The 17,991-nt window shown below is 52.4% G+C and overlaps 1 protein-coding gene across 1 annotated transcript; it reads right to left on the reverse strand.

Moving 5' to 3' along the window:
• Positions 1 to 279: 279 nt before the first annotated feature.
• tmem59l (transmembrane protein 59-like) lies at positions 280 to 17,848 on the reverse strand. Its single transcript, XM_069185931.1, has 8 exons — positions 16,675 to 17,848; positions 12,361 to 12,466; positions 11,316 to 11,410; positions 10,720 to 10,875; positions 5,541 to 5,649; positions 4,447 to 4,549; positions 3,870 to 3,987; positions 280 to 3,658 (listed from the first exon to the last, which is right to left on the reverse strand). Exons 1-8 carry the CDS (start codon positions 16,828 to 16,830, stop codon positions 3,500 to 3,502), a joined length of 1,002 nt encoding a protein of 333 aa, XP_069042032.1. The 5' UTR covers positions 16,831 to 17,848; the 3' UTR covers positions 280 to 3,499.
• Positions 17,849 to 17,991: the final 143 nt, after the last annotated feature.

The following is a 17,991-nucleotide window of genomic DNA, read 5'->3' on the forward strand; positions in this document are numbered from 1 at the left end:
ACCTGTTTTATGTCTCATCTGAAGGACGGCGCCTGTTTACAGTACAGTGTCCCTGTCACTATACTGGGGCATTAGGACCCACACAGACTGCAGGGTGAGCGCCCCCTACTGGCCCCACTAACACCTCTTCCAGCAGCAGCCTTAGCTTTCCCAGGAGTCTCCCGTCCAGGTACTGGCCAGGCTCACACCTGCTGGGCTCCAGTGGGTTACAGAGTATCTCTGCAGAAAGTCTCTCGTGCCCCAACAGATGCAAATTAAAAAAACAACAACAAGACGATATTAGCTCATGAGAACACTTTATTTTGCATCTTTTCATTGAAAACAAACATTAAAAAGGAAATGCAAGAGAGAATTCTGTTTACGCAAATTTACCGTATTATCACATTTGTGGACAAGTGGCTTTTAAATATATATATGTTTTAATTTTTACTATATTACCTTAACTTTATTTTTATTTTCACATGGGGAAATTCGCAAAGCAGAGGCTTAAAATCGTTTCCCGACAGTCAAGACAAAGCGGTGCGGAACAAAGATTATTTACACACGCGGGCTCGCGGCGTGGACGGGCTGGACACGCAACACGAGAAAACACAGAAATCCACTCGCGGCGCCAAAAAATAAAATAAAAATAAAAATGGAATTGGAAACAAAAACATCCGATCGCTAATTAAGCCACAAGAGCAAGGATGATTTAGCGTAATATACATTATAGATTCCAAACAGCTCAACGGAATATGCTTAAAATATCCTCTTTAATAACGTCAGCCGCTCACACTGCGTTCGTGAAAGGGGAATCACTGAAGCGCTGCGGAGTAATGAGAATGAGGTACACCGCCGGCAGCGGAGGCATTTTCTACAAGCTTTTCAAATACGTTCCTCTTTTTTCTAAGTGTCTCAAGCTCAGGCCAATACGGAATCGAGTCCCGTAAAAACCTGCTCAGAGGAAGCGGGCGGGGGGCAGGCGGAGCTTTTCCTCTCCGCCCGCTGGTTAGTGTGGGGTCGAGAGCGGACGGTACGGCTCCGCGCCGATGGGGGGCGCTCTCCGAGACAGCCAGTTGAGGAAAAAGAAAAACAATTTAAGCCAACAAACTACAGTCTGTGCCAGCAGAACTTTGCACCTAGGCTCATGCCTGTCACCATTTCCCCTTAAAAGCAATTAATAATAATAATAAGAAGAAGAATTGCTTACACTTATACAGTATAGCGCTTTTCTGGACACTCCACTCAAAGCGCTTTACAGGTAATGGGGATCCCCTCCACCAACACCTGGGTGATGCTCCAGTCCTCTCCCCACACACCAGCTCTCAGTGGGGAGGAGAGCAGAGTGATGAAGCCAGTTCAGAGATGGGGATTATTAGGAGGCCATGATTGGTAAAGGCCAGGGGGGAAATTTGGGCAGGACGCTGGGGTTACACCCCTACTCTTTTTGAGAAACACCCTGAGATTTTTTTAATGATCACAGAGAGTCAGGACCTCGGTTTTACGTCTCATCCGAAGGACAGATTTATGGACACTTAAACTATTATCATGGCAGTCACTGCTCAGGTGACTCATTAGATTGTGTGCAAGTCATTCTGAAACAGCAGGAATGAGGAAGAAGGTGCAGAAGAGCTGGGCTCAAGGTGAAGATGACACAGAGAAACCTGAGGAGAGCACTGCGTCGTACCGCAGAGCTCTAGATACTGTGCGTTCACATCCTCGTCTCACCCAGAAACCAACAGATGATTACAATATACGGGGCATTTCCTAACCAGACAGCGCACAAACAGAAGAGGAATAATTTTCCGTCAAGCTGCAAGTCACTGGTTAACCCTACAGCAGGATCCAGTCAGAATGAACGCTGTAACCGTCTTCTCTCAGACTCTCTGCTTTAACCTGCGACACTGAGAGTGACGCCCAGGAATGAGGAATGCTGAAAGGTTCCTGGAGCTTTTAAGTCACCAAAAAAAGTTGTCTGAACCCGCCTGGCTGAGGAGTGAGCTCCTGGCCAGGAGACCCCAGAGTGAGGGGTGACCCAGGGGCAGCTGCAGAGGGGGAGCTGGGCTGGGGGAGAGAAGCTAACAGACAAATAGAGGGATCATGTACAGTATTTATAATGTTTTAGGTGAGGTTATAACATCAGGAGTGACTGCTGCTTACTGACAGCAAAGGCTAAGTAAACTTGGCTGTTGTCCTCCCTCCTGAACCTTCGTGACAAACTCCATCTCACACACAAGCAAATCCTCTTGAGCTACTGGACCAGCACAGGGGAGGATGCCTTTGCAAGGGTGAGTCAAGTCCAGTTCTACTGACCTGGGAACAAGCATGCTCAGTGCAACTGACACACTGTTTCAGTGCCTTAGGGTCTCCCGAGCTTAGTAGCTCGGTACCTCTGTGGCCAGGCTGCACTGTTAGTGTGTCTGCTCAGTCACAGGAGAGTCAGCGATACAGCACATCCCCGAGACAGCGCAGACTGCTGCTTGCTCAAGAGCCAGGAGGAACCATTCACAACAGTACTTGTGACCGTATCAGAGAACCCGATCGTTTATCAGAAACCCCCGATATCTCTCTCTCTCGCCCTTGTCTGTGACGTATCAGGGGGAGATAGCAAATGGAAACTCTGAAGCACGTTCTGCTGGTAACCCAGCAGCAGAGTCAACACGGCTAGCGCCGGCCCAGATCTCCTGCGATCCGAGCACGCCTTGGGACAGCAAACACACGACGCCGCCCTCGGAAAGCGCGTCAGCTGACGCCCAGCAAACTCAGGACTAGAGCTAATCTAACTACCTCTCCGAGAAGGGTGGGCAGCGATACAGTGCAATGACTCTCTCTGGGCAAACACGGTGCCTTTATCGTCATAAGCCATGTGTCCTATTCAGATTAGGTACAGTGCTGTGCCAACCCTCCCATCTCATTGAGAGCCAAGGCTGGAGACGTCAGACCCACATGGGACAGAAATGCAAACCCAACAGGACTGCCGCTTCCTGGCGTCTGTGAAGCACTCCCCTCTGTGCCACACATGACACTGCCTTTTGTAAGTCTCCCCCTGCTGCACAGCCCAGCCCCTTCACAGCCTGAACACACTCCAGCAGGCTCATTGGGTTTATCATTTGCCAGTGTCCTCCAAAACCCCACACCCACTCTTCCCCTGTGGGCAGACAGCGTGCCCACTGCCCACTCTGTGGCAGATGCAGCCCCAAGTGAAAGATCGAGGCCCCTGGCTCCTAAGACGCTATTTCACATGCGCATGCCCGCGTGCAGCTAAAATGTGCAGAAAACATGTCTAAAGAAGCAAGGCTAGAGACCCACATCTCATTGGGCGTAAAAACTATTTTACAGCTCCCAAACAGGCGCGTGACTGATGAGAAGCGATGGAATGGTGCTTTGCGTTTTTTGAAAACCCCCTTGTGCGCCACCTCCCCCAGCTCCCATCCATGACCGTGACCGACAGAGTGCAAGAGCAGAAGGAGAGCCTCCACCATCCCACAACCCCCCTACACATACCCTCCCCCCCCCACTCTCAGAGAATGGTCTTGTCCAAGTCCACCTTGACCAGCAGCGGCCCCGCCTCCTCGCCCTCGTCTGATTGGCCGACGGCTACAGCAATCACAGGGGTCAGAGGGTAAGGCATTACTTTGCGAGTGTCGTCCAAGAACTCCTTGTCTCCGTTGATGCTCAGCTGCAATTAGACACACAAAATAGCCATTGAAAAGCCTTCTAATGCATTCTCTCAGTATTAGGGTGTTGAAAGGCTTTGCAGGAGCTGAGCAGAAAAGAGCAGCTTTAGCCTGGAGAGCCAGACAGCTGTGACAGTTCAAGCTGTTGTGTAGCTTGTTTTTTCCCCCCGGTAAGAAACGGAAATTCAGCTCCCTGCGGAGAGCGGCGGGTACCTGGGTCTTGACATGCTGCTCGGGCGCCGTCACCAGGCTGGCGCAGCTCAGCCACAGCATCACCATGACGGACAGGAAGAGGCAGGCAGCCAGGATCCAGCGCGGCAGGCCCGAGCGCCTGGGGGCGGAGCCAGGGGAGACACCGGGTCACACTGGATAGGTGGGGCCACCTGTCCTTTCATTTTCATTTCCTGTGCATTTTTAGCATTTCAACTGTTCTTCATTTTTTGCATTTCTTCCTCCAAGAGGACACACAGACAAGTGCCCGTCTTGTCCTGGGCGCCACACCGTTTTCTCTGTCCTCCTGAGCACATCTATTCTCACCTGGACACCTGGACCTCTATCATCACCTAGACACCTGGACCTCTCCTCTCACCTGGACACCTGGACACCTGGACCCCCCCCCCTCACCTGGACACCTGGACCTCTATCATCACCTGGACACCTGGACCTCTATCATCACCTGGACAACTGGACCTCCCCCCTGACCTGGACACCTGGACCTCTCCTCTCACCTGGACACCTGGACACCTGGACCCCCCCCCCCTCACCTGGACACCTGGACCTCTCCTCTCACCTGGACATGCACCCCAGGAAGTCGTGCTCAGAAAGCGGGGCGTCGCTGTACTTCACCTTGCCCGTGCCCCTCGCTGTGGCCTTCTCCCCTCGATCCCACATCCCTGCGGAACAGCAGCCGAGCATCTGAGTCAGGAGCGCTGGCATCACTAACACCCGACCAGCCTGATGACCGCAGTCAAGGCAACCAGGTCTGACTGGATTCCCCATTTGACAAAGTAACTGCATCCCAGAATTGACAGAAAGACCGTATTCCCGATTTTCCCGATTCTAGGCAAGAGCAATTGTAAATTTAAGTCAAGAAGAAAGCTAACCATTTCATGTACAAGGTTTACCCATAAACCCACTGAAACATTAATAACAAAAAAAAAATGCAATGCACTGTTTGAACTGCTACGAAAGAGAACAGGGTCTTACCATGGTAATCAGAGCAGCAATTTAAGTAAAAGGAACAGAGAACACGCAGGATATAGTGAATTTGCTTGGTCAATGCTGTTGGCCAGATGTTCCAATTAGGCGGGTTTTTTTGCACACAAGCACTGGTACCAGTTTACACAGCTGGCTGGTAGCGCCTGGAGCAGTCTGGGCAGTGACAGCGCCCCCACCTGGGTCTCCTGCCCACAGCCCTGAGTGCAGGGCCTGGCCACTGCTTCACACTGGCCTGCTCTGATTCCTCTCGCGTTAACGGTTCTGCGCCATCAGACACGTCCTCGAGTGAAACCTCGCCCAGCCCTTTCTGGGCGGAGCGGTGGCTCTGCACCTGTGGCTGGAAGGTTGCCGGTTCAAATCCTGTGGCCGGCAGAGGAATCCTACTCCGCTGGGCGCCTGAGCAAGTCCCTTCACCCCAGCTGCTCCAGGACGCTGTATAAATGGCTGACCCTGCACTCTGACCCCCAGCTTCTCTCCCTGTCTGCGTGTCTCATGGAGAGCAAGCTGGGGTCTGTGAAAAGACATATTCCTAAAGCAAGAAATTGTATAGGGCCAATTAAGTGATCTTTTCTCCTCAGCTTGACCGGAGCTCCTTTACGTACTGTCCAGCTCAGACCTAAAGGGGAAATACGGACCCGATCAGCCCCGCCGCCCAGCAGCCCTCACCGGTGTGTGGTCTCAGGGTGTTGGAGCTCGCAGGGGGCCAGGGGTGGTCCACGGTGTCCGAGCGGGGCGCCTGCAGCTCGGGGAGGGAGTACTCCGTCTCCGGCTCGCTCTGTAAGAGACACGGGACACAGCCACAGCGTCAGGAGGGGGGGGGAGGGATTCGCTACAACCTGCCACACGGGAACTGGGAAGGGCGGGGCCGCGAGCTTAGAGGACACCCAGTGGAGCAGGGAGCACAGGGAAGAGGGAGGTGACTCCCGACTGCCGGCACATCCAGCATAATTCATCAGGAAGGAAACAAACGTCAAGAGGAGGGGCACGCTGCAGCAGTACCAGACGGCTCTCGAGTCCTGGGTTCGGTTCCAAACTGCGGTAAGGTCTGTACGGAGTCTGAACGTTCTGCTCACATCTCCGTCATGCTTTCTCTAGGTGCTGCAGTTGCTCTCCTCCCACCTGCCAAAGGCATGCTGGCCAGATTAATGGGTGTCTCTACACTGTACTGTATGTGTATGTATGTACGTGTATATGCATGTTTGTGTGTGTATTTGTGTGTATATATGTATGTTTGGGTCTGTGTGTATGTATGTGTGTATGTGTGTATATATGTACGTTTGTATGTGTGACTGTGTGTCTGTCTGTGTGTTTGTACCTCTGTGTGTGTCTGTTTGCATCTGTCTGTGTGCGTATTGTGTGCGTCTGTATTGTGTGTCTATGCGTTTGTACTGTGCGTGTCTGTGTGTCTATGCGTTTGTATTGTGTGTCTATGCGTTTGTATTGTGTGTCTATGCGTTTGTACTGTGCGTGTCTGTGTGTCTATGCGTTTGTATTGTGCGTGTCTGTGTGTCTATGCGTTTGTATTGTGCGTGTCTGTGTGTCTATGCGTTTGTATTGTGTGTCTATGCGTTTGTACTGTGCGTGTCTGTGTGTCTATGCGTTTGTACTGTGCGTGTCTGTGTGTCTATGCGTTTGTACTGTGCGTGTCTGTGTGTCTATGCGCTTGCATTGAGTGTGTCTGTGCGCCATGGACTGGTGTCCCATCCAGGGTGTATCCTATCCTGCACCTTGTGCTTGCAGGTCAGGTCAGGCTCTGGGTTGCCAGTGCCCTTACCAGACTCTGCAATGCCAAATGAAGAGAAGGGCTGAGCAGTGAGGCTCTGCTTCAACTCTCTTCATTAAAACCGCCTCCTGCTGGCTCCCGGAGACGGCCACTGCTTGTTAGAGGCAGATGTGCCTTATTGGGCTGTTCTGTCTCAGAGCAGCGATGCAAGACAGCCAACTGACTCGGGTTCGTGCCTTAACATCGTTAGGAGAATCCTCAGCGAGCGCGTTCCACCACCTCATTACCTCCTCCCCCTTCTCCGCCTCCCTCTCCCTCCCCCTTCTTTTTCAGTCGTCTTTGCCCTGTTCCGACCCCCTCTCTCTCTCTCACTCTGCTCCGGCAGTTTCCAAGACAGCCGGTAACCATTCGTTAGTTCGGCTCCCCGGGGGCCTCATTAGAAGAGGATTTTCTCTTCCCCTCCACTGAATGTTTCTGCCTAACGAGGCCACAGCGCGGGCTGGCTCGGGACAGCGGGAGCCGGGCGCCCGTCCTCTCCAAGCCTGCAGACGCACAGACCGAGCTGGAGGCCAAATTTACAGAGGAGGCAAACCTCTAGATAGGAGGTAAATCTGATGAGTTAATACCCACACTGTAAAGATTCTAAAAAGGGTCTTGTTTCCATAGTGGGCAGTTTGTCCTCGGGGAATATCTAAAACAAATTATACTAAGACCTTTCATTACAGGTGCTGCAGGGTAGGCACTTCAGAACAGATAGTTCAGGGCAGGACAGGTGGTTCAGGGCAGATGTTTCAGCAGGTGGTTCAGGACAGCTAAATCGGGATAGGTAGATAAGGACAGGTGGTTCAGGACAGATGGCTCTGGACAGGTAATTCAGTACAGTACAGGGTAGTTCAGGACAGGACAGGTGGTTCAGAGCAACAGGTGGTTCCGGGCGGCTAAATCAGGATAGGTAGATCGGGACAGGAGGTTCAGGACAGGACATATAGTTCAGGACAGGAAAGACGGTTCAGGAAATTTCCAAGGTGTCGTTTTGTTTGCTCCTGTGCAACTTGTGCTCTGCTGTTTTCCAGACCATCAAAAGAAACCCCCATCCACGCCCTTTCAGAGCCGATGGCGACTCCTCCCGAAGAAGAGCAGGAGCAAAGAGCGGTGAGCATCAGGTCGCGCACCAGGGAACCCGGCCGCAAACGGAAAAAACCAAAGAAGCTCGAGCGGGCGCTCAGACGCGAGAACAGCTGAAACCCATCTTTTTTCGCCGGCGTTTTTGGACAGCTTGGATATTTTTTTATGGATAAGCATCACTGGTTCCATGATGTCTGAGGATTCGGAATCAGAATGCTGGCTAGGGGCGGAACAACAGCAGATGCGATTTAGAGAGCGGGGCAGCAGATATCTGAACTCAGCAGGAGTAACACTCTGTATGGATGCCTGATCTTCATGGTGGTGGGGGGGGGGGGTCTGTTGAGGTAACGTCATCATCGTTTTTCACTCACAGTTCTCTATTGCCGTTGATGCCCTCGCTGAACACATTAGTTCCAGATGTAAGCAGGAAAGCACTCAGGAGGTTCCGTATAAAGTTAACATATATTGGCCACAGATTGGAGAAATCTGTGCATCAGCGGAGCACAATTTTCATACATCTGCCATGCATTATCCCACAAAATGCCAAAGGTGCTCTCTTTACTTTAAAGCAATGTGAGCTAGAGATATCCTTACTTAAATTAAAAACAATCCCATTTCCTCCTTTCTTTTCTTTGTTTTTTCTGCGTGTGGGGTGGGGGGAAGAATATTCATCCCTCCTTTAATCTAGGACTGGCGCTGTGAGCAGTTGAACTTGCCGCGGATTTAAACAAGACGAACAAACGAGAGATTCGCCCCACTTGCAGCACGCTGGAGCTGTTGAGCTGTTTACCGTGGGTCCTAATGCCCCACTATAGCGATGGGGACACTGTACTGTAAACAGGCGCCGTCCTTCAGATGAGACTTAAAACCAAGGTCCTGACTGTCTGTGGTCATTAAAAATCCCAGGGCAGTTCTCGAAAAGAGTAGGGGTGTTACCCCAGCGTCCTGGCCACATTTCCCATTGCCCCTTACCAATCATGGCCTCCTAATAATCCCCATCTCTGAACTGGCTTCATCACTCTGCTCTCCTCCCTACTGATAGCTCATGTGTGGTGAGCGATCTGGCGCACTGTGGCTGCTGTCGCATCATCCAGGTGGGGCTGCACATTGGTGGTGGTGGAGGGGATCCCCATTACCTGTAAAGTGCTTTGAGTGGAGTGTCCAGAAAGCGCTATATAAGTGTAAGCAATTATTATTATTATTATTATTATTATTATTATTATTATTATTACTGTATTCCTGAAAAAGAAGGGAAACATCCAGGTCTATTGTCATTACGGCTGGGGGCTTATAAAAGACAACGAAAAGGAATAAAGTCCTTTATAGCCAAAGCTGTCGCTCAGAGTTGACTTTACAAGCGGCACGCGTTGGAGATCCAAACCCCTACCCTACATTGAGCTTGGAAGCAAACGTTGCAGACGAGCCAGTTTTCAGACAGAAGAACATGGGAGATTTGGAAAGAAGAGGCCACAGAGGAGAGAGTGAGAGGCACAGAGATTTGCCAACGTCGGCGCTGCTGTCGAAGTCTCAGAGCCTGCAAGTTGAGGTTCTGCAGTGAACAGAGGGGGGGGGGGGGTGGACCTGGGCTGAAACTGCGCCCCCTAGCTGCAGGCATCCTGTGCCCAAGAGAAAGGCAGCCCAGTGGGTTTAAAAACGCTGTCACGCCCCACATTTCTCCCCTAGAGGGCGCTCCACTACTCCTGTCATGAGTCCTGTGGTTGTTGCTATGTCCCCCAGGTGTACCCTGGTATATCTACCGCTATTTCAAGTCTAGCGCCTCCAGTCCTCGGGGCTCAACATTAGGGTACGCCTGGCACCAGGATACCCTACGTCCGTCTCCTGAGGGCACAGGCCTCACCCCCGACGCCTCCTGTTTCCTGAGCCCGGGGTGTGGAAGAACCCGCCCCATCATCCCAGGACCTCCACGTTATCCGTGCGTTCGTGTTCTCCCCCTTCCCTGGGATTTTAACCTTGTCGCGTCCCAGGATGGATTAATCGTTGATGGACTCTTGGACTGCGCCCTGACCTGCCTTCGGACCTGCTCGTGCCACCCCACCCGTTTCCTCCAGCTCCTACCGCATCGCACAGGGTCTACAGCCAAACCCTGTCCGTGACAAACGCTCCACCAGCTTCAATTAAAAATGGATATCGACATGCATTCGTCACAAAAAACAGATGCGTCTTCCTTCCTGTGAATGTACAGTATATAGTTCAGTTAGAAATAAAAGAATTAAAACGTTAAGGGAACAGATAAGACTCAATTTTCATGTGTGATGTATATTGGTTAATTTGTATGACACAAGGAGAGTTGTGTAATGTCACGTGTATTTAAAATGATTTTATCGGTTCTCTAAAAGTGAAAAAAAAAACGCCCCACAAAGCCAGGAATCTAAGGGAGGTGTGAAAGTACACAGTTTTCACAGTCAGGAAAAAGAAAATGTGCCTTTTGTTTCTGGAGAGTTCTTCCAGTCTGGCTTGGTAATCTGTATGTGTTAGTGGGGCCAGCAGGGGGGGCTCTCTCCCTGCGGTCCACGTGGGTCCTAATGCCCCAGTATAGTGACGGGGACACTGTACTGTAAACAGGCGCCGTCCTTCGGATGAGACGTTAAACGGAGGTCCTGACTCTCTGTGGTCATTAAAAATCCCATTGCGTTTCTCGAAAAGAGTAGGGGTGTAACCCCAGTGTCCTGGTCAAATTTCCCCCCTGGCCTCCTAATAATCCCCATCACTGAACTGGCTTCATCACTCTGCTCTCCTCCCTACTGAGAGCTGGTGTGTGGGGAGCGGACTGGTGCATCACCCAGGCACTGATGCATGTGGAGGGGATCCCCATTACCCGTGAAGCAGGTAAATTCAGAAAAGTGCTATAAAAGCGTGAGGAATTCTCATTCTTCTTACTACCACTTCTGGTCCACAAGGCGTTGGACGTTGGACAAGACTGGACTTTAAAGTCCGCAGCCAACCGGGCTTTCCCTGAGCCGGCGCCACGCCCCTCACCTGGAACACCACCACCTTGCCATCGTCCGCCTGCAGGTAGAAGGTCCAGGTGGAGGAGATGAAGCTGTGGGCGGAGCTGATGATGTCGCTGCACCAGGTGGACAGCACGTCCAGGGCGGAGGAGGACGGCTGCGGCCGCTGGGCCAGAGCTCTGAGCTGCGGCAGAGAGAGGGGTGGGGGAAGGGAGGATCAGCGACTCGATACGTCCTCCGGCGCGTCTGCTCGGGCTCGACAGCTCTTGGTTTGCTCGGGTTCACGAGCAGCACTGTCCTCATTCGAACCCTTAACCGGGAGAGGCATCAGACTGAAGCACGTCTGAGCGGTCTGATGCTGGCTGTTAATTCTCCCAGACGCCCGAGTCAGCGGGTCAGAACAGGAGCTGCAGGAGAGGCCGTTACCCCCTGTTAAACAGCCAGGCTTTTATCTTTTCTTTTCCCACAATAAAACGGCGTGGGACGGCGGTTTATTGGCCTGGGCTGCGAGTCGGGATAGCTGCTACCAGTGAACCGAGAGCCTGGCCCTGTTCCCGACTCCCGAAGGGATTCCGTGCCGGCCAGCCCCAGCCGGAGCAGCGCCGACGATCCCGGTGGGCTTACCCGCTTTCTCTGGCTCTCGGCGTCGGAGGGCTGGCTCCTACAGCCCGTCCTGCACCCCTCCTGCTCGGCCCGCCCAACGTACGCCTCCTGGCACGCTGCAAGAACGCAAGCATGGCGACTGTTAACAGCGTCTCCCCCCCAGCACCAATCCCAGCAGCCTCCAGTGTGAATCCCAGCTCCGCTTGACCTCATTTCAGCACGGGGCAGCTTGCAAAGGGACGACGCTTCTGCGAACACGCTGAAGACGCGTTCATCCCTTTTTTGTGTCTCACTGTGGTGCTTCAGCGCTCCACTGGACAAACAAACTCTTCGTTTCTAGCAGCTGAAAACCAAAAAGCGCCCAGGCTTCAGAACACTGGACAATGTTTTAACTTCTGGGGTTTCATCTGGAGAACGCGCAGCACGAGCAGCGAGGCAGGGACTGCAGAGGGAGAGGCTCCACTGCACAGGTCCTGTGGCAGTGTCATGTGGCACAGCCCGGATTGGAACCCGGGGTCTCTGGATGGTAGCAGCTTCTGAGTAGAGCTTTCACCGCCTGGGCAACAGCAGGCCCAGCCAACCTGACGCCACACAGTCTTACCTCCCTGGCCTGACCCCTACCCCACACTGGCATGCGGCGCTCCCTCTGATCTGTAGGGTGCTCTGTTCCTTCCGTTATAATAATAATATAACATTACTTTATTAACCCTTTACAATTTCTTGCATTAGGAATGTGTCTTTTCGCAAACCCCAGCTTGCTCTCCATGAGACACAGACAGGGAGAGAAGCTGGGGGACAGAGCGCAGGGTCAGCCATTTATACAGCGCCCCTGGAGCAGCTGGGGTGAAGGGCCTTGCTCAGGGGCCCAACGGAGTAGGATTCCTCTGCAGGCTGCGGGATTTGAACCGGCAACCTTCCAGCCACAGGCGCAGATCCTGAGCCACAGAGCCACCGCCCCGCCCCAGAGTTACCCCCCGACTTCAGTGAAATCACAAAGTGCCACTGGTGCCCCTGCCCGCCTCGCCGCCCGCCCGGCCCCCGCCCCGAGCCGGAGTCTGCGTCTTACCTCCCTGGCACTCCTCCCGGCTGGCGTTGTAGCCGGCGTTGCCGTTCACGAACTGGCAGATGGAGTAGAGCCGGCAGCCCCGGTGGCACGCGTTCAGCACAGCGTCCTGTAGGGGGGGGGGGACAGGCGACACAGCGTCTCAGGGCCGCGGGTCTCCACCGGACCGCCAGCGCCTGCTCGTTGGGTCATCGATCAGATCATCAGAGAAGAGCACAGGCCTCCCCGAGAGAAACGCGGCCGTACAGCACAGAAAAGACCGAAAGCAGCGCCGCCCCGAGACCTGTCCACAATGACGCAGCGTTTGCAGTGAGAAACATACGCAGGCGGCCATTTTTTTTCTTCTTTAAGCGTAAATTGACATTTATGTTGCTTTACTGTATTACTGTGTTTTTTTACAACTGATTGTATATCTTTTAATTTTAAGATTTTGGTTTCTCAAGCACTTTGAGTTGCTATTTGTATGAAAGGTGCTCTATAGATCAAGTTTATATTATTATTATTATTATTATTATCATCATCATCATCTGCCCGCTGCCCTGTGACTCAGGCTCTGCAGGAAACCCAACAGGCCCACATGGGAGCAAAGAGACTCTGAATGGTGAGGCACTGCACAGACCGGCACACACACTGGTGCTAATGCACACACTGGCACACACACTGGTGCTAATGCACACACACCGGCACACACACTGGTGCTAATGCACACACACCGGCACACACACTGGTGCTAATGCACACACACTGGTGCCAATGCACACACACCGGCACACACACTGGTGCCAATGCACACACACCGGCACACACACTGGTGCCAACGCACACACACCGGCACACACACTGGTGCCAACGCACACACACCGTCACACACACTGGTGCCAATGCACACACACTGGTGCCAACGCACACACACCGGCACACACACTGGGGCCAACGCACACACCCGCACACACATCAGCACACACACTGTGGCCAATGCACACACACCGGCACACACTGTGGCCAATGCACAAACACTGGCACACAATGGTGTTAATGCACACACACCGGCACACACTGGTGCTAATGCACACACCGGCACACACACTGGTGCTAATGCACACACACTGGTGCTAATGCACACACCGGCACACACACTGGTGCTAATGCACACACACTGGTGCTAATGCACACACACCGACACACACTGGTGCTAATGCACACACCGACACACACACTGGTGCTAATGCACACACCGGCACACACACGTGTGCTAATGCACACACACTGGTGCTAATGCACACACACTGGCACACACAACGGTGCTAATGCACACACACCAACACACACACTGGTGCTAATGCACACACTGGTGCTAATGCACAATCCTCAGGGACGCTTTGCTGGAACAGGGTGATGGAAACACAAACTGTACAGGGCCGCACATTAGAACAGAAAAACCCAAACAAGCTGCCCATCCAGCCTGTTGGGTACAGTGCCCTCCATAAGTGAACACAAAAAGTGCTCCAATTCTAAAATGGTACAACATACAAGCACAGAGATAACCAGAAATAAAAGCCGACATTCCTTACTTTTGCCTCATATTATATTATTATTAGCGCCGAAACTCACCGTTCAGAGTCTCTTTGCTCCTGTACGGGCCTGTTGGCATTCCTGCAGAGCGCGATCCGCAGGGCAGCGGGCAGATGATGATGATAATAATACTCCACAGTCCCCACAGTGTATTGTAATTGTGTTTTATCTTGTGTAGCCTTTTTTATTGTTGTCATTCTGTAAAGGGCTATAAAGGCTCTATATAAAATAAAGTTAATTATTATCATATTCAGCTGTTCATCTTAAATCAGAATTGCTTGAGTCTACAGCAACAATGACAATTTTACCACCCCAACACATATGGAGGGTGCTGTGGTTTTTTAGCTGATTGATCCCATGATCCCATCCAGCTGCTTCTCGAAAGACGCCGGAGTATCAGCTTCAATGGGGGGGGAGGTGGGGGCACTGCTCGTTCCACACTCCCACCACCCTTTGGGTAAGGAAGAACCACCCGTTCTCGGTTTCAAATGCTCTCCCCTCCGTTCCCCCACCTGTGCCCCCTGTGAACGGCCGGCAGTTTCCTTGGGGTGAACAGACCCCTCGCCTCTCCATTCCCAGAAACAGCAGAGCAGTTATGGAGCAACATCACGGTGCGTGGAGGAAAACAGCGCCCCCCGCTGGCTGGCAAGGAAAGTTCAGGCACTCTCCTCTGAGCAAGTCCCTCACAAAGCGCCTCTCTGCTCCAAACCACAGGGTTTTAATAGCCTAGCTTTTACTGAATGTTCCCCTCCTCTCTAATTTATTGCTTGCTGGCCTCACATCCTATCGTGCTCTGCAGCTTGCCCGGCTATTGTTTAGTTTTATTTGCAGAGCTATTTATAATGTTATTTATTTGGTAAAATGGGGATGGCAATTGTGTCCATATGCAAACAATAAACATGCTGGGGAGCTGGGTCTAGCTGTAAAAAATGAACTTACTGCTCTCTTAAAACGTCCCTGCTCGCTCGCTCGCTCGCTGCCTCCTGGGGTACGTATCCGAACAAACCTCTTTTCTTTTTTTCCCCAAAAAGAAAGGACGTTTTTGGCGGTTCAGGAGAGCGACTTTTTTCTCGCGAGCTAGCCCATGGGCGAACGACGCTCACAGGAGGACGGAGAGGGACAAGGCCAGACAGTCCCCGTCCGGCAGCCCTATCGCCGCCGAACAGAAAGCTCTGAACTAGGGCTGAGGGAATTCTCTGACCCCCGTCGATCAGTCAAGCCGACGATCTATCAGATCGATCGATCAAGCGCGCTTGCCGATCGAGGGGATAAGGCGACCGTGATTCCTCGGCCTCGCCCATCTCTTGACCTGCGCCCCTGCTCTGACACACACCAGCTCCCTCTCTCACGCCATCTGGGTTCAGGAAAGACGCAACCTCAGTTATCCCCCAGCTACTGTTCGGAACCCCTTGGCTCCCATGGGATGGCCGTGCCAGGGCACTGACCCTCTGGCTGAGAGGACAGAGACGTTAAATGAACTCCAGTACCTCAATTTCCTGCCCCATGGTGTTCAGCAGAGCAGGCATTTACACAAAGAGTGGGAGATGTCTGGAACAAACTACTCGGCCATGTCGCTCCTTGGTTGTTGATGTCCAAGGTACAGCCTAGCCGGGCCTGTAACCTTCCTCCTGTTCCCAGGACATAATGCCACCCTCCGCACTGGGACTGTTCCTAATGTCAAGGGCTTCCCAGTCCTAATACTGGGGATCCCTAGACTTTGCAGGGTCGCCAGGATTTCAGTGGATAAAAAAAAAAACTTGCCAAGGTGACGTTCAGGAATCTTGGTCGATCCAGTTCCAGAGACGATCTGGCCTGAACACCGGCAGGTGAGGGCGACCCCTTGGCTGAAATCCCCCCCCCCTTTGAGCTTTAAAGATAAAGCCCAGTGTGGCTTTCACAAGCATCGCCCAGATAACCCTGGCCAAGGTCTGACCTGAAGACCTGCCGTGCAACAGTGACAGCTCCACGCCAGGTACTCCAGGAGAAAAACACTGGCAGGCAGCTGACCCTGCACAGCCCTCTAGCTTCTCAGTTTCCCACCCCCTCTGCTGCCTTAAAGCTGAGGCTTTCAGAGCAAGACTGTGCAGTTATGCTCCTAGGCGCCCGCTGCAGAGGCTAGGAGCTGAGAGATAACGTCACTCGCTCCGGCAAACAAAACACCTACAGGCAAGACAGGAACAGAACCAGGCACCGGTGTAGAGCTGATCGATTTGCGGCTCATCGATAGCAGGCGGATAAATGGTATCCGCTTTCCAATTCAGGTGAGTCAAATGTCACCTCTGGCTTGCAAAAAACAACAACAAAAAGGCAGGAAACTTGGTGAGGTACAGCACAGGGAGAAAAAAAAAACGAAAGGGGACATCGTTTAAAATGTACTCGACCGTGCAGGTCAAGCTGCCTGCTGTCACCTGCGTTGTGACATTGTGATCGCAAGAGATAGCAGAGAGCGGAGCTCGGCTCTCGGTACCCCACATCACCCCTGTGAGCTGCAGCGAACAAAAACAATTCGACGTCTGTCGTGCTTATTTTTTTTCACCTGACTCATTCGACATAAAATGCAATTCCCTCTCCGAAACCTTTCATCTGCGGAGAACTATTCGTCACTACGCGCATTATTCGTTATGATAACTTCTCCTGGCCGGGTGGATGTGATTTAAGCTCTAGGCGCAATAAAAGGAAAAAAAGAGCCCACTGTATCCGGCGCCGAGGAACGGCAGACGAGTGAATGGGGTGTCTGTCACTTACTTTAGCCGAGCTCTTGTGTTTCGTGTTGCACTCCTGTTTGCAGTAATTCATGTCGCCTAGCTGGTTGTCAAAGAGCTCGGAGGCGGCGGTCAGCCCCACCAGCAGGACCGAGACGAGAGCGGGGAGACCGCAGACCCCGCCGCCGTGCCGCACCATCGCGAAGCCGTCGGCGGTGAGGGCGAAAGCGTGGGCTGGAGGGGGTGAGGAGGAGGAGGGTTGGGTGAGAATCTCGGACCCGCAGCAAACGCGGTATCGGCCAGCACCGGCGCGGACACCTCTCTGCTCGCTGCTCGGGGTCGCTGGTCGGCGCGGAGCTGGCTGGAGACCGCTGGTTCTGTGATGACGTCACCTCCCCCCCACCTCCCGGACGGTCTGCGCTTTCTCCCGAGGTTCGCGCAAGGCATTGTGGGCCCGAGAGAGCATGGATATCCTGTAGCCGGGATCTGCGATGATGCGGGAAGGTGTCGAGAGACTCCAGTCCCTGATGCTTCTGTCACGGCGCTCAACACAACAGTCTACCTGTCTTGGTAAAAATCCATAGACAGAACGAAAACTAGGATTGCAAACGTCTTGATTTTACAGTTTTAGCAAGTTAAACAGTTTGACTTCAGACAGGCCGCTACTGGTTTCAATTATGGTTTCTCGGACATCGTGCATGGCCGCAGCCTTCTGTCTGCGTTCTGAGATGACACGAGTGTTACTTGAACGAGTGATTGCGATATAATTATTGCCTTTTGCCGACGTTTACTGCTGCTGACCTGGCAATCAAGGCTTAGTCATAACCCGGGTCCGGAGCCCACTAGGAGACGCAGGGTTGTGTGTCGAGTAGCGAGCAACATCTCTTCTTCCGCCTTGAGCGTCGATTTCGAGTGACTTTCTGCAGATAACTGGCAGATACTATAGAGCTCGGGCATCTCCCGTCGCAGGCTAACGCGCGAAACACCCTGCTGTTGCAGTCGCCGCCAAGGACTAACACCTCGAGATGTGTTACCACTGGAAAGCGAACAGTTTCTCACGGGGAAAACAACTATACCTGTCTAGGTCGTCCACATCTTTAATGTGAATCCAGCGGTATGATCAAGTTCAAGAGAAACGGCGACACAAACGCTGGTTAATGAAGCCAATCGCACACAAGAGTATCACGATCCTGTCTTGTTTTTCTTGTTTTCCTGTCTTACATTTCACTGATAATAAGAGATACTTATTAAAAGGCGATTAAAAATGTGTTCAATATCACAAAATGTTGTTCTGTAGTGTGTGATTTTAAATGTGCCCGTTAAAATTCCATTAATGTGCGAGATGACCAAATTCTTAAAA

This window comes from Lepisosteus oculatus, chromosome 29 (genome assembly GCF_040954835.1).
Source record: "Lepisosteus oculatus isolate fLepOcu1 chromosome 29, fLepOcu1.hap2, whole genome shotgun sequence".
In the NCBI taxonomy this organism is placed as follows: Eukaryota; Metazoa; Chordata; class Actinopteri; order Semionotiformes; family Lepisosteidae; genus Lepisosteus; species Lepisosteus oculatus.